A 14,934-nucleotide genomic window follows, 5' to 3' on the forward strand; every position below is an offset into this window, starting at 1 on the left:
GAGAATAAAAAACAAAACATTTCTTTCCAAATCAAATATTTTATACATTTGCTTCAAAATCTGAATATAAAAGTAAATTTGTTCAATCGCGATTCGTTATTCAATTATAAAGTTACCGCTTTCAAGAAGTATTCCTGCCTTACTTACAGTTAAAATATTTCTTATGTCGAGCTACTTAGTTTTCAAGTATTCGGCGTACCTTAACACCACAATACTCCTGGAACACCACAATACTCTTGCAATTTTTACATAGAATTTCTTTGTAAAAAATTTTGAAAGTGTTACGAAACTTAAAACCAATTAGTTTCATTATTTTACTTAGTTTTCAATTCAAATTCATCCATCAGTGGAAAGCCCTGCCAAATTTCTTAGGGGCACACGTGCGTTTGGGAAAAATTTTCTTACTTCAACTAGTGGAAAAAATCTATCACGAAAAGTGTTTGATAACCGATCGAAATATCTGGATACTAAAACAATAATTTTTCTGATAAGTCCGTGTAATGTGTTTGCACTTAGATCCATGACTTTTCTGATTAATGCCTCGCCTAAAATATCTCCTATGAAATGTGATTGGTCTGCTACATTTTATTGACTGAGCAATTTTTGTGGTAAGATTTCCATATAGGTACATAAGTAAATTGAAAGTTATATGTGGGTTAATGAAAGTCTGCCAAATGTTGTGGGCAAAGTTGTGAATTTTAACCTCAGTGAAAAAGGGAAAAAAGTACCAAAATCTTGGCTACTGCCTAAAAAGGACCAAAATTGAAAAAAGGGACCAGCGGACCAAATGAGGTTGGAAGGGACCATTTTTAGTCCAAATGGACCAAAAGTGGCAACCGTGACTGAGAGTATAAATCTAGCGCAAACTAGAGAAAATCAATCAGTTTGATTTTATAAATGAAGCACGCTAGTAATTTAATTGTGAAATGCTACTACCATAGTAGTTTTGTAAACAGAGAACATTTTGTTATCCTGAATATTTGAGTTATTTATTCGACAGTTGAGCGATGCCAACTATAACAGAAATTGCAGAATAATCAAGATTTTGTGTTATTGTTTTAGAACAGGATTTGCCTCGTGTAGGTGAGGTTGACAATTGGTTTGCAGAAGCTATGAACTGCGCTTATGAGCCCCTTGAATCCCTTGAAATCAAAAATTTCTTTAGATTCGTTATAGTATTATTCGAAAATTGGAATTTCTTACTCATCAAATTTAAAAATTCTTCACTGTAAAGAAAATTTTCTCAAGAAACGTTTTTCGTATTATAGGTAAGTGTTTTTTTGTGAGTATATTCTTCACTTGATTCTCTGTTATTAATAATTGCATAAACCAGTTCCGGCCACTGTGGTGTGATGGTAGCGTGCTCCGCTTACCACACCGTATGCCCTGGGTTCACACCCCGGGCAAAGCAACATAAAAATTTTAGAAATAAGGTTATTCAATTAGAAGAAAATTTTTCTAAGCGGGGTCGCCCCTCGGCAGTGTTTGGCAAGCGCTCCTGGTGTATTTCGGCCATGAAAAGCTCTCAGTGAAAACTCATCTGCCTTGCAGATGCCGTTCGGAGTCGGCATAAAACATGTAGGTCCAGTCCGGCCAATTTGTAGGGAAAATCAAGAGGAGCACGACGCAAATTGGAAGAGAAGCTCGGCCTTAGATCTCTTCGGAGGTTATCGTGCCTTACATAAACCAGTTCCTGTTAACAATTAATAAACTACTGAGTTCTAATAACAAACTATATATAAATGACACATACTTACACATATATGTATATATGAAGATTACCAACAAATAAAAATTACATAAACAAAATATATTTGTATGTAAAAATTTCATTGCGTGAAAACTCGCATATTGTTAATAAATAAATAATTGTTGTTGAATGAAAAAACACAGATATAGATTCTCGCAATATGAGAACAGAAGAACCCTTTCAAGTAAGTTTACAAAAATAAATGCATATCAGAGTTGGGCAAGTTTAGATGTTGCAATTTGCAATTGCGTAATGTGTAATAAATGATGTATACAACAAATAATAATTGAGCAATAGTCTCTACACAACTTACCCCTTAAACATTCACGGAGCGATCATAAGATCCATTAACAGCTAAGAAGAGCGGGTTAGGGGGCTTAAAATATACTCGCAGTACGTAAGCCTGTCGTAGGAGGCGACTAAAATACCAAATTGATTCAAGGAGTTGTTTATCGCAACCCTTTCAAGAGGCTGCCAGCGCAAAACATATCATTCACAAACCAATTGTCAACCTCACCTACCCGTGGCGAATCCTGTTTCTTTGACAGCCAAGGCTCTGGTGACCCAAAGTTCCTTATGGATTTAGGGTGTGGGAGGTTTCCTATAAAACCTCAACTGTATTTCAGAAAAACTCAAACGTTTTTGAGAAACAAAAAAATTCAGATTTCAATAAACTCAAGCAAAACTACAGCCCACTACATAACTTTCCATTCTTTCGGGTTTGATAATCAAAATGTTGAACAACTTGAATTCGTACTAAATTACATGCATTTCATTTAGATCTATTGGGAAATGCTTTCGCTTTATGTCCATACTCAAGTACGCACACAATTGCCTTTGACAGTGATGCCGTTACACTTGAAACGCCCCATTTACGGGTACAAATTTAAGGTTAATTGAAGCAACAAGCAATACTCACAAAGAGTCGAAATTACTTTATGTCGAAACTTGAATTGAGTCAAGTGGAATGGGTGTCAGAAAAAAGGCCTAAGCAAAGCAAAGCAAAGTGTCAAATGGCGTTTTGTAAAACGATTGTGACTAAGTTAATATGGAGTTATAAATGAGCTATTAAATAGACAATTAACTAACATACATGCATACATACATACATTCATATATGTTTATGCATACAAATGTTGTAAATAAGTCTTACACATAAAACTTTTCTTCGGTCTTAGTAAAATAATGAGACCATGAAGAACTAGGTTAAAATCGAGCTTTTTTCAGTAGCAGTTACTGTGGATAGTTTGAACCCATTAAAAGGATTTAAATGGTAAAATAAGTTTAAAACTGTTTGACCGGAAACGAGCTTTTATTAATGCTGAAGGGTGATTGCTTGCGATTAGTTAGACTTATGTATATATACTAAAAATATGGACCTTTTATAAGACTTATTTTAAAGGGCCAAGAGGGTTATGGCAACAGTTCTTAATTATATAAGGAACTTGGATATGCACGTGGGTTTCACCCCATGTTTCTTTACAAATATGCAAAATAAATAAAGCAAGTTTTAAACTGTGCTGTGGACGCTGGTTTTCAACCAATCGCTTAGACGGTTCGACGGAGGACCAGTCAAAGTTAGGACATATGCAGATGACTTTTCATTCATCATAACCGGTGTCAAAAAACAATCAGCTCTTGGATGGATCAGGCTCTTCGCAATATACATGCCTGTCATCTGAAGTCGGCCTAACCGCTAGTATTATTAACTAGGAAGTAAAAAGTCCATGATTGGACTAAGTCGTAGCCTGGAGAGCTAACCATGCAAGAAAAATCTAGCACAAAGTATCTAGAAGTCATCCTAGATAGCAAGTTGTCGTGGTAGCTCCCTGTGGAAAAGAGAGCGAAGAAAGCATTAGCGGCACTGCATGCATGCAAGACGATGCTAGGATACATTCGGGGCCTATCACCCAAACACTCTCATTGGGTATTTACTCCAATTGTCAAACCCATACTTAACTGTGAATTTATTTTTTGGTGTACAGCCCCACAAAAATGTGCGTATACCATAAAATTAGAGAAGGTATGCAGCTTATCAATGATTAGCATAACGGGCGCCCTAAAAACTACCCACACAGCAGCATTGCAACCCATACAACACATCCCGCCTGCAGTCCTAATCGCGTTAGCCACTACAACAAGGCTTAAGGCATCAGGGCAACTTGAGTGCAGGCTGTAGGGTCATAGCAGTAAAACGGCGTCTTATTTCGGGCAAACGGAATATATGGTACCGTGCCTGAGCTTCGAAAGAGATCTGGCTGTCACAATTGAGCCGGAGGGTTGGCGCCAGGGTGCAGAAATGGCGTAACATACTATACACGCGTATACCAATGATTCCAAATTACCGGAAGGGGTCGGTCCTGCTTTTCACTGTGCTGATCAAGAAATAAGTTGATCCTACAGGCTGTCAGATTACTGCAGCGTCTATCAGGCTGAAATTATAGTCGTAAAGAAATCAGCAGAAATTCTGGAGGAATTGTGTTAAAGCTGCAATTGCATCAATATGAATATCGATCGTCATGCGGCGATTGAGGCAACAATCTCACATAGTACTCGATAAATAAGTGTACTGAAATTCAAAGAAGCATTGAAAAAACTTCGCTCAGGCCAGACCATACATCTTTAATGGTTTCCTGGTCATAAGGTAACGAAGCATATAACGAAGAGACCGATGAGTTGGCAAATGACAATACAGCACTCGCTGAGTCGACGGTAAACGTCCCACTTCGTTGGGGGGAAATCAAAAGGAGTAACATATGATCCGTCAAGCAGGAAAGGCTTGTAAAGAAGCGCGGGCTGCAACATTTATAAGATCATGTGCAAAGCGTATGATATTAGCCTCACAAAAGTGGCTCATATCTCTGAAGGGAGAATACTTAAGGCTCGCGATGGGCATACTAAGTGGACACTGCCTTCTGGCGTCACATGCTTATAAGTTAGGCCTTGTCAGTAACAGCAGTTGTAGGAAGTGCTTGTTGCAGGAAGAAACGGTTGAGCACGTTCTGAGTTCGTGCCCTGCGCTCGCCAAGTTAAGGCGCCAGCTATTAAGGTTGGCAGAGTTGCCAGCTCTAGAGGCAACAATTAAGCTAGGTCCTAGAAAACTTCTAGTATTTGCGAAGCTGACGGAGTTATTGTATAACGTAACTGCTAGCACCTGATTGGTATTCTTAGTACGTTTGGTCACATTTAGTCTATGTGAGGTCTTTATTGACCGGCCAGTTCAACCTAGCCTCATTTTATGGAACCAATATTTTAATGTGCTTATGTAGGTAGTTATCATAACAAATTTTGGAAAATTTTATGTATTTAACTCGCAACTTTTATTTATTTTCTCATTTCAGGCAATATTCGATAAACACAAACAACAAAGAAAAGCAGCTGTGTAAATGAAAAAAATTTATTTGACAGTAGAATATTCGTTAAATTTAACATAAAAACAGCTTTTTTAAGCAAACAAAAAAAAACTTTGTCATAACATAACAAAATTCTGTTTAATTAAAGTTACAAACAAAAAGTCTTAAAATATTTAATTAAAAAAAAATAGGAAATATCAAACGCAGCTGTGGCAAGACAGAGTACCCAAGAAAACATAAATACGAAAATATTTGTGTGGAAGTTAGACTAAAATTTACTGATTGACTGACCGACAGCCGGTGAGGAGTGATAAACTTTACTTGCTGATTGCAATCCTTCAAAGATACAAACGCTGTAGAAAGACGCAAGATTTGCAGATACGACGTGACGGAGCAGAAGCAGTTAGGAATTAGAACACGCGCGACTAAAAATTAACTGAACAAAAAAAGTTCAAAATTTATAACAAGAAAACTGTTTAAAAATAAAATTGTTAAATTAGAGCGCAAAAAAAAACTTTAAAATTTTTTCTGCACAACTTTTTTTCCTTCTGTTTGAACCATAAGTAATTACGAAAAAATAAAGGGAAACCGGTCACCGTTGTGACTAAAAATAAATTAGCGCACACACGCTTTCTTCATATAAACGAAATAGACGAATTTGTTGCAAAATAAAACGCACACGAGCGAAGTTGTAGCAGGGATCAGGCAAACTAAACAAACAACAACAACAACAACGCCAGCATAAGTTTACAGTTATGGGGCTATATAATCAAGAACAACAACAACAGCGGTGGCGCGTATGCGGTTTGTACGCGTTCGCAATTTTGTATATCTGCAGTGCATTAATAGGTAAGTTTTTGTTGGTGTTTTTTGCTATTTACATGCATACATGTGCACTACATAAAACAAACATAATACAACAAAATATGGTAAATTTGCTAAATTTACAACACGCATTTTTGTTTACCGTTGTTTGTTTTTAAGCAATTTTTTTTTATTCGAGCTTTGCACTTGCTGCACTTATTAAGCAGCAAATTAGGGTATTCACTTATTACAAAAATTTAAGTTCATAGATAATAGGTTCGCGGCGACGATGTAAGTGACCGCACAGGTTAGGTAAGATTAATGCTGCGTCGAAATCTGGAAACTCTGCCGCCAATAGTAGCTGGAGTCTTGACCTTGCGAGTGCAGGACATGAGCACAGAACGTGCTGAACCATTTCTTCCTACAGCTCGCACTTCTTTCATTCACTGTTACATAGGAGGCCTTACTTCTCCTAAGCATGTGACGCCAGAAGGCAGTGTCCACTTAGTATGCCCATCGTGAGCCTTAAGTCTTTAGAGGTATGAGCAATTGTGTGAGTCGAACGTCGTAGTACAATTTTGATACGATCTTGAAAATGTCTGCAGCCCCGCTCTTATGGCCACGCCTTTCCTGCTTGATTGATCATATGTAACTTTTATCTCCTTTTTGATTTCGCCCAAACGGATTGGGACACACACAGTCGATTCATAGAGTGCAGCACCATCCTTAACCAGTTGATCAACTTCATTACTATCCTCCCCCATATGGCCGGAAACCCAGTATAAATATGCGACCAAGGTTGACTGGCTGCACAGCATTGTGAAGATCTAGCCCGGTGCTAAACCTCTTGGAAAGTATTTTAAACTATATACAATTATTGCATGGATTTCTACCTCTTACCACAGATTTCTTGGAGGTCCATAAGATCCTGTGAATAGGGAATTTCGCATCATTAATGTAAACATAGGATTAGTAGTAGGCTCTATATACGTTGGCCTTTGTTAGCTTTAACTTGAAAATATTTTTTTCACAGTTCAGTATTTTTCCTCCTCTCTCCCCTTCGCTTTTTTCTTCTTTTGTAATGATAAATACCCCCGCCCCCCTCGGATTTTAAAGAGTATTATCGCTGATGATTTTTCTTTGACGGATATTGTTGCTTTACATTCCAAAATTGGCATCATTGAGATACTAGCCACATCTTACGAGAGGCATCCTGACCACGGAAATATTTAAAGCCAGTTAATCCACTTGGTGAATCTCTCCCCTCTTTTCTTCTGCTTTCTCATCTTTTTTCTCAGTTCGTTATGATCACCTTCATCATTCGTTTTCTCCAGGTCTGTCTCTCTCTACCTTCACTTCACTATATATTTCAACCTCCAACTCCACATTCATCTCCATCTTTATTTCCATATTCATCTTCATTTCCTTCTACCTCGCAACCTCAATTTCCACATTCATCTTTTTTTCCATTTCCATCTTCCACTCCTTTTCGATATCTTTCAGCACCTCCATTTCCGTCTTCATAATCATGCTCACTTCCATCTTCATCTCCAGATCCTTCTTGAACTCTCCACCTCCACATTCATCGCGATCTCTATTCTGAGTCTGTATATCTATCCATATGTCTATCTCTACCTCTTCTTCTATCTCTTTCTCTATTTCTATCTCTATATCTATCCCTTGATATCTATCCATATGTCTATCTCTTCTTCTATCTCTTTCTCTATTTCTATCTCTATCCTTTGAGTCTGTATATCTATCCTAATGTCTATCAATATCTTTTCTTCTATTTCTTTCTCTATTTCTATCTCTATCCTTTGAGTCTGTATATCTATCCACATGTCTATCTCTATCTCTTCTTCTATCTCTTTCTCATTTCTATATCTATCTCTATTCCTCGAGTCTGTATATCTATACATATGTCTATCTCTATCTCTTCTTCTATTTCTTTCTCTATTTCTATTTCTATCTCCATCTCTATCCCTTTCTCAATCTCCATCTCCATCTGCATCTAAATCTCAATAAGGAATTGAACATGAATACCCTTAATTACAAATATTTACATCATCCTCAGCCATTTCCCTTCACTCACATGTTGCTTGCTAAATATATGCTGTCGGCAACAAATATTAGTCAACATTATTCGTTGCAACAGCAATGCCGGTTAGACCATTTTAGTATCGCTTTAGCGTACCGTTATTATCAGAGTTGCTTATTTGCAAAATTTATTTGCACGACCACGTTTGTGTTTATTTATTTATTTTAGAAAATTTGTTAAAAAGTACAAACACTGGGGAAGTTTATGCGAATGTGGGATACAAAAAAATTAATAAAAATTGTTGCTGAAAAATAAGTTAATATCGAAAAAGAAACAAAAACAGCGCACCGAAGAGACATAGAGATAAACAGAAAAAAAAAAATAAATAATTGATTAAATGCGCAAACAGATAAATTTTACTTGCAATGATAGTAAAATTTTGTTGATTTAAAATTTTCAATTTCAATGGAAGTTTTGTAATAAGTGTACATTAGGGCGGGTCGATTTAAAAATCGCTCATTGCTCTGCGAAAATCGTATTCTAGGGATCAAAATAAGAAGGGGTGGGACATCAGAATTCGTTTTAGAGGTATAGTTCCTTCGGCAAAGTTTCTTATTTTGATCCCTAGAATATGATTTTCACAGAGCAATGAGCGATTTTTTTGCCTCCCCACAAATCGACCCGCCCTAGTGTACATACATATGTGTATGTATGTATGCTTGCAAATTTCCACGCTTTTATTTGCTTCATGAATTCTCTGTAAAAATTGCTTATTAAATGCAATGGTGCCTTCATTTGTGCGACATTAAAGTTTTAATAAATTTTTCGTTGCACTCTTGACATTTTAGCTTAAAATTTTAATTCAAAACAAATGTTTTCCATACAAAATTTAATAACTTTTTAATGCTAAACAGTTTTTTTTTTGTTTTTTCAAAAAAACTTGTAGTTAAATAAATTAAATATTGGTAAAAACATGCACATTTAATATTTATATTAGTTTTCGTTGTTGTTGATTTATGTGAGTCCTTCTGGATTTAGAGAGTGTGAACAAATTTCAATTTTCCGCACTAGTAATCATGCACAATTTTGGGTGCCGGATTTGTAATAGGAAAATATGTAAATATTAGAAAAAATAAAATGCATTTGTTTCTAATTTATTTGCCTAACGCATACAACTGCTATATTAGCGAGGGGGGACTAATCAAAGTTCGTGTCTTTATATTTTTTGTAATTATATATAATCGCAGTGAAATTTATTTAGTTATAATTGTGTTCGATACAAAGTTCAGAAAAGAATTAATTTAATTTTCACAAAATGTCTGACATATTTAACAAACTGATATGTGATTGCTATAACATAAAATTACAAGTATATAAAAAACAAGTACAAACAACACCCCCCTCTCAATCACATAAGTTTAGACTTTTACACAATTGTGTAAATCTTCTGTAATCCAAAGACTTCGTAAATATATCAGCTATTTGATTTTGAGTGTTAATATATTCTAATTTGACATTTCCTTTGGTAATGTGGTCACGAATGAAATGATGTTTTATGTCAATATGCTTTGATCTTTTACTTTCTGAATTTTTAGCCATCGCAATACAGCCTGCGTTATCTTCATACATCAGTACTGGTGATTGCGCAGTTATAATATTTAAATCGATCAAAACACCTCGAATCCATAACCCTTCCGCAATTGCTTGACTCAAGGCAATGTATTCAGCTTCACTTGATGATGTTGCAACTATTGCTTGCTTTCGGCTTCCCCAAGATATCGGACAGCCATATACGAAAAATACAAAACCACTTACTGATTTTCTGTCTAATGTGCCTGATGCCCAATCCGCATCTGCATAGCCTGTAAGTTCTGAACAATTAGCTTTCTTGTAAACCAAGTCTAAGTTCTTTGTTCCCTTGAGATATCTGACAATTCGTTTCAATACCTGCCACTGGGTTTCACTAGGTTGTTGTTGGAATCTACCCATGTAACCTACATGATAGCATATGTCTGGACGTACACTTAACATCAGATACATTAAACTGCCTAAGAGTTCACGATATGGTTTTTCAGTTCGTTTTCCATTATCTAACGACATCTGCAAACCTTTCTCCATTGGTGTTTTTGCAGGATTACAATCTATCATTCCAAATTTTTCCAATATTCTATCAATATGGCTTCTTTGACCCAATTTCAATTTTTGTCCCAAGATAGTATCGTAAGGGACCACAATCAGACATCTTAAAAATTTTGCCAAGCTCTTTTTTCAGTTGTTCAATTACTTCCAAATTACTTCCAGAAATGACTATGTCATCAACATATAAAATTAGATATAATACGTTAGTAGCAGAAATTTTAAAATACAAACAGTAATCATGCTTAGAACGTTCGAAACCATTTGCCAACAAAAATGAATTAAATTTCTCATTCCAACATTTAGGACTTTGCTTTAAACCATAAAGCGATTTTCGAAGTTTACATACCAATCCCTCCGATGCTTTTAAACCTTCGGGAACTGCCATAAAAATGTCTTCTTTTAAAGTGCCGTACAAAAATGCTGTTTTTACATCTAGTTGGTGTAAATAGTAACCCTTTTGCACACTGATCGCCAACACAATGCGGACAGTTGTCAACTTTGCCACAGGAGCGTATGTTTCCTCGTAATCAACACCAGCCTTCTGTAAGAAACCTTTCGCAACCAATCTCGCTTTGTGACGCACTGGATTTCCATCAGCATCCTCCTTCATACGAAGGATCCATTTTGATTTTAGTAACTTAACATTAGGTGGATGTGGAACTAATTCCCAAACACGGTTTTCGTTGTTGTTGTTGTTGTTGTTGTAGCGATAAGGTTGCTCCCCGAAGGCTTTGGGGAGTGTTATCGATGTGATGGTCCTTTGCCGGATACAGATCCGGTACGCTCCGGTACCACAGCACCATTAAGGTGCTGGCCCGACCATCTCGGGAACGATTTATGTGGTCACATTAAACCTTCAGGCCATCCCCTCCCTCCCCAACCCCAAGTTCCATAAGGAGCTTAGGGTCGCCAGAGCCTCGTCTGTTAGTGAAACAGGATTCGCCGCGGATAGGTGAGGTTGACAATTGGGTTTGGAGAAGCTATATGTTGCGCTGGCACCTGCAGGGTTGCGCTACACAGCCCCTTGAATCTGGTATTTTAGGCGCCTCTTACGACAGGCATACCTACCGCGGGTATATTCTGACCCCCCCTAACCCGCTGGGGTTTTCGTTCATTGAGTTTAGTTCTTCATTGATAGCCTTCATCCACAATTCTTTGTCAGACCTATTTTCGATATCTGCGTATGTAAGTGGTTCACATGGTGCATCGAAAATTGCTGAATACCCAGAAATATATTGCATAAAACTATTTTTGATTCTCTCACTTCGGCGAGGTTGTGATTCGTCTTCTTGAATATTGGAAATACCATTTTCACTATCATAATAAGATTCATCAACATCAGAATCTTCCACATCATCTTCAGGACAGCCACTCCCGTCATCTCTATCGTGATTTTTGTTAATTTTGTCAGGAGAGGAATCAGCATAAATTTCACCTTCCTCCCCCTCTTGCTGATGACATACGTCAATGAGCAAATAGTTCCTGTCCTCATCAGATGATTTGTTTGGTAGTTTGAATGGATACATGAGTTCGTTAAAACGAAAATCCCTTGCTATTACAATTTTTTCTTTATTTATATCCCAAAGTCTATAACCGTTAGGAGCATACCCCATCATAGCAACCTCAATGGATTTAACATCGAGTTTCTTCCGTTTTTGTTGAGGGATCCATGCAAATGCCTTGCAACCGAAAACCCTTAGTTTGGATACATCAGGCTTTTGATTATACCATAATTCAGCTGGAGTTTTTTTTAAATTAAGACTTCGACAAGGATTTCTATTTAGAATATAATTTGCGACAAGCGCTGCTTCGCCCCAAAACATCTTTGGAATACCTTCTGTTTCAAGAAGGATATAGCTTGTTTAGACATATACTCACGCCCTTGGTCGACAGTTATCATTGCAATAGAGATATTATGCATTGACGATACCATAGCTTCGTACTCAACTAGCTTTTCATAAACTTCCGATTTCTTTTTAATTAAATATATAACCGCGAAATGACTAAAATCGTCTATGAAACTTACAAAATATTTGTACCCATCCCATGTCATCGGATCAAAAGGACCACATATATCTGTATGAATCCTTTCTAGCAAACGTGATGATGTTGGACGACTACCGTTAAATGGACTTCGGCACTGCTTTCCTTGAATACATACATCACAGAAACCAACGGGCATATATGTTTCCAAGCCACGAACCATTTGATTTTGAACAAGATCTTGAACTGAACTATCACTCGCGTGACCCATTCGTTTATGCCATAAGTTACTTTCATCAATTTTACTCAAATGAGACTCCCTTTTACAATCCAGATGCATTTCATAGAGATTTCCATTTTTATATGCCTTCAGTATTGTTACGCCTCCCTTTTGAAAAAACGCAACATCACCAGAAAATGTTATTGTTATTCCTACAGACGTCAGTTTTGGAACTGACAGTAAGCTATCTCGAAGATTTGGGACAAATAAAACTTCCTTAATGGTAACAAAAACACCGTTTGACCAACCATTAATACAACCCACCGAACTAGCTTGGATACATTGCTTCTCTTTTGCTACACTGATAATAACCGGATTCTGTAAATCTTGCAATGTAGAAAAGCACGACTTAGAATTGCACATATGATCAGTCGCCCCGGAGTCAATCTTAAAAACAACAGTATTTCTCAAAGATTCCCGCTTAATAGATGATAGAAGTGAAGTCATAAAACATACTGATTTGAAGCTCGATGCCGCGCTGGCTTTGCTTTGCGGCAATTTAACACGGCAGTCCTTTTTCATATGGCCCCGCTTCTTGCATCTATGGCAAACCCCAAAGAATTTCTTATATTCTCCTGTAAATAATGCTGTAACTTTATCAACATCACATTGCCCATCTTCCCGATCTATACGTCTAGCTTCCTCTGCTAAAAGCCGCTGCTTCACCAGATCAACATTAAGTTCTGCTTCGCTCATATTCTCAAAAGCTGTAACAACAGGATCATAAACCTCGGGTAAGGTTGCAAATAATTGCGCAACAACATCATTCTCTGTAACAGTTGCTCCGGACGATTTGAGTTTACGTATAAGCTCATCAAAAACCAGAAAATGTTTGCGTAAATTATCACTTTTCTTTATTTTTAAATTGGCTAACTGTTTACGTACCAATGTCTGACTCGAAACAGACTTCTTCGCAAAAGTGCATTCCAACGCTGCCCGCATCTCTTTGGATGTTTCCTTCTCTCGAACATACTCCAGGTATTCATCAGCAATTAAGCTGACCAAAACTGATTTCGCTTTCTTATCCTTTTTGCTGAACTGCTCTGCCAAGTTCTGCTCTGCTGGAGGAGCCTCCTTTATGACTTCAAGAAGGTCCAGTGCATCTAAATGTAGTTGCACGCGAAAACTCCAGTTTTCAAAATTTTTACCATGAAATTGCAAAATTCCATGAGACGAGTCTTTCTTGCTATCGCCCATAACCTTTTGTAATTATATATAATCGCAGTGAAATTTATTTAGTTATAATTGTGTTCGATACAAAGTTCAGAAAAGAATTAATTTAATTTTCACAAAATGTCTGACATATTTAACAAACTGATATGTGATTGCTATAACATAAAATTACAAGTATATAAAAAAACAAGTACAAACAACAATATTGATATATGATGGATGGAGGAAACATTGAGAGCATTATTCTCTTCAACACAAACATGCTTACACCAAAAGCTATTCAGTCCTTACCGCATTGCATAGGGTTGTCATGAATATGGATAAACCAACCATCACGAACAATCCCAACTCACAGCAATATCAGTCATAATAATCGGCAGATATCTACGAACAATCAGTTCTCTAATGTATCAGGCGCTTTGGGATGGGCATGACTGGCCATATGGGGGCAGGTTAACCACCAACGCAGAAAAAAACCGATCTAGTATTATTTACTAGAACATATAAGATCCCTAATGGCGCTAAGCCAAAATTTGGAGGGGTAACCCTACGAGAAAAATACAGCACAGAATAACTAGGAGTTATACTAGATAGTAAGTTGTCGTGAAAACTCCACGTGGAAGAGAGAGCGAAGAAAGATTTCATGGCGAATCCTTTCTTTAATAGCCGAGGCTCTGGCGACCCCAAGTTCCTCATGGATCTAGGGGGTGTGAGGGCGTTAAGGCCTAGAAGGTTCCATGTGGCCATACCAAATCGTTCCCGAGATGACCGGGCTAGTACCTTAATGGTGCTTGTTACCGGAACCTACCGGATCTGCATCCGGCAAGGACCATTAACAACGATAACACTCCCCAGGGCCTTCGCGGAGTGTCCTTATCACATCAAAAACAACAACTAGAGAATGCACAAACTTTCTCATATGGTGTTTACAGCATCTGTAAAGCCCATACTTTACTATGGGGTCCTTGTTTTGTGGACAGCCGCACAAAAACGCAAAAATAAATAAAGCGGGTAAACTTAAAGACGGGAGCCCTAAAAAGTAAACCGACAGCAGCATAGTATGCCATTTTGCACATCATGGCGGCGGACCTAATGGCGAAGACGTGGGGCCTCGGGTTGGCTTGAGTGCAGGCCATGCGACAGTAACAGTACAATTCCATCTTATATAGGGCAAACTTGGTATTACATGGTCCGTTACCTAAGCTTTGGAACACATATTGCGGCCACATAAGAGCCGGTTTGTGCTGATCCAGAAAGAATTAGATTCGTCAGACTACCAGATCACAGCAGCAGACATTTTGGAGGAAGCGTACTTAAGCTGCAGTTGCGTCTATACATATTGGTAGTCAGACAGCGGTCAGGGCAATTATCTCACACAGTATTTCATTAACAAGTGTCTTCAAATACAAAGAAG

General features: G+C 37.5%; 1 protein-coding gene across 5 annotated transcripts in view; it reads left to right on the forward strand.

The window, feature by feature from the left end:
* Positions 1-14,934, forward strand: part of Fas2 (fasciclin 2) — a 517,277-nt gene that overhangs the window by 33,014 nt on the left and 469,329 nt on the right. For all 5 annotated transcript variants that reach the window (XM_067781353.1, XM_067781355.1, XM_067781354.1 and 2 more), the window contains exon 2: positions 5,092-5,952. In XM_067781353.1, the coding sequence (XP_067637454.1) occupies positions 5,859-5,952 (94 nt within the window). In that variant the 5' untranslated portion in view covers positions 5,092-5,858. The remainder of the gene's footprint in view (positions 1-5,091; positions 5,953-14,934) is intronic.

This window comes from Eurosta solidaginis, chromosome 4, assembly GCF_040869045.1.
Source record: "Eurosta solidaginis isolate ZX-2024a chromosome 4, ASM4086904v1, whole genome shotgun sequence".
In the NCBI taxonomy this organism is placed as follows: Eukaryota; Metazoa; Arthropoda; class Insecta; order Diptera; family Tephritidae; genus Eurosta; species Eurosta solidaginis.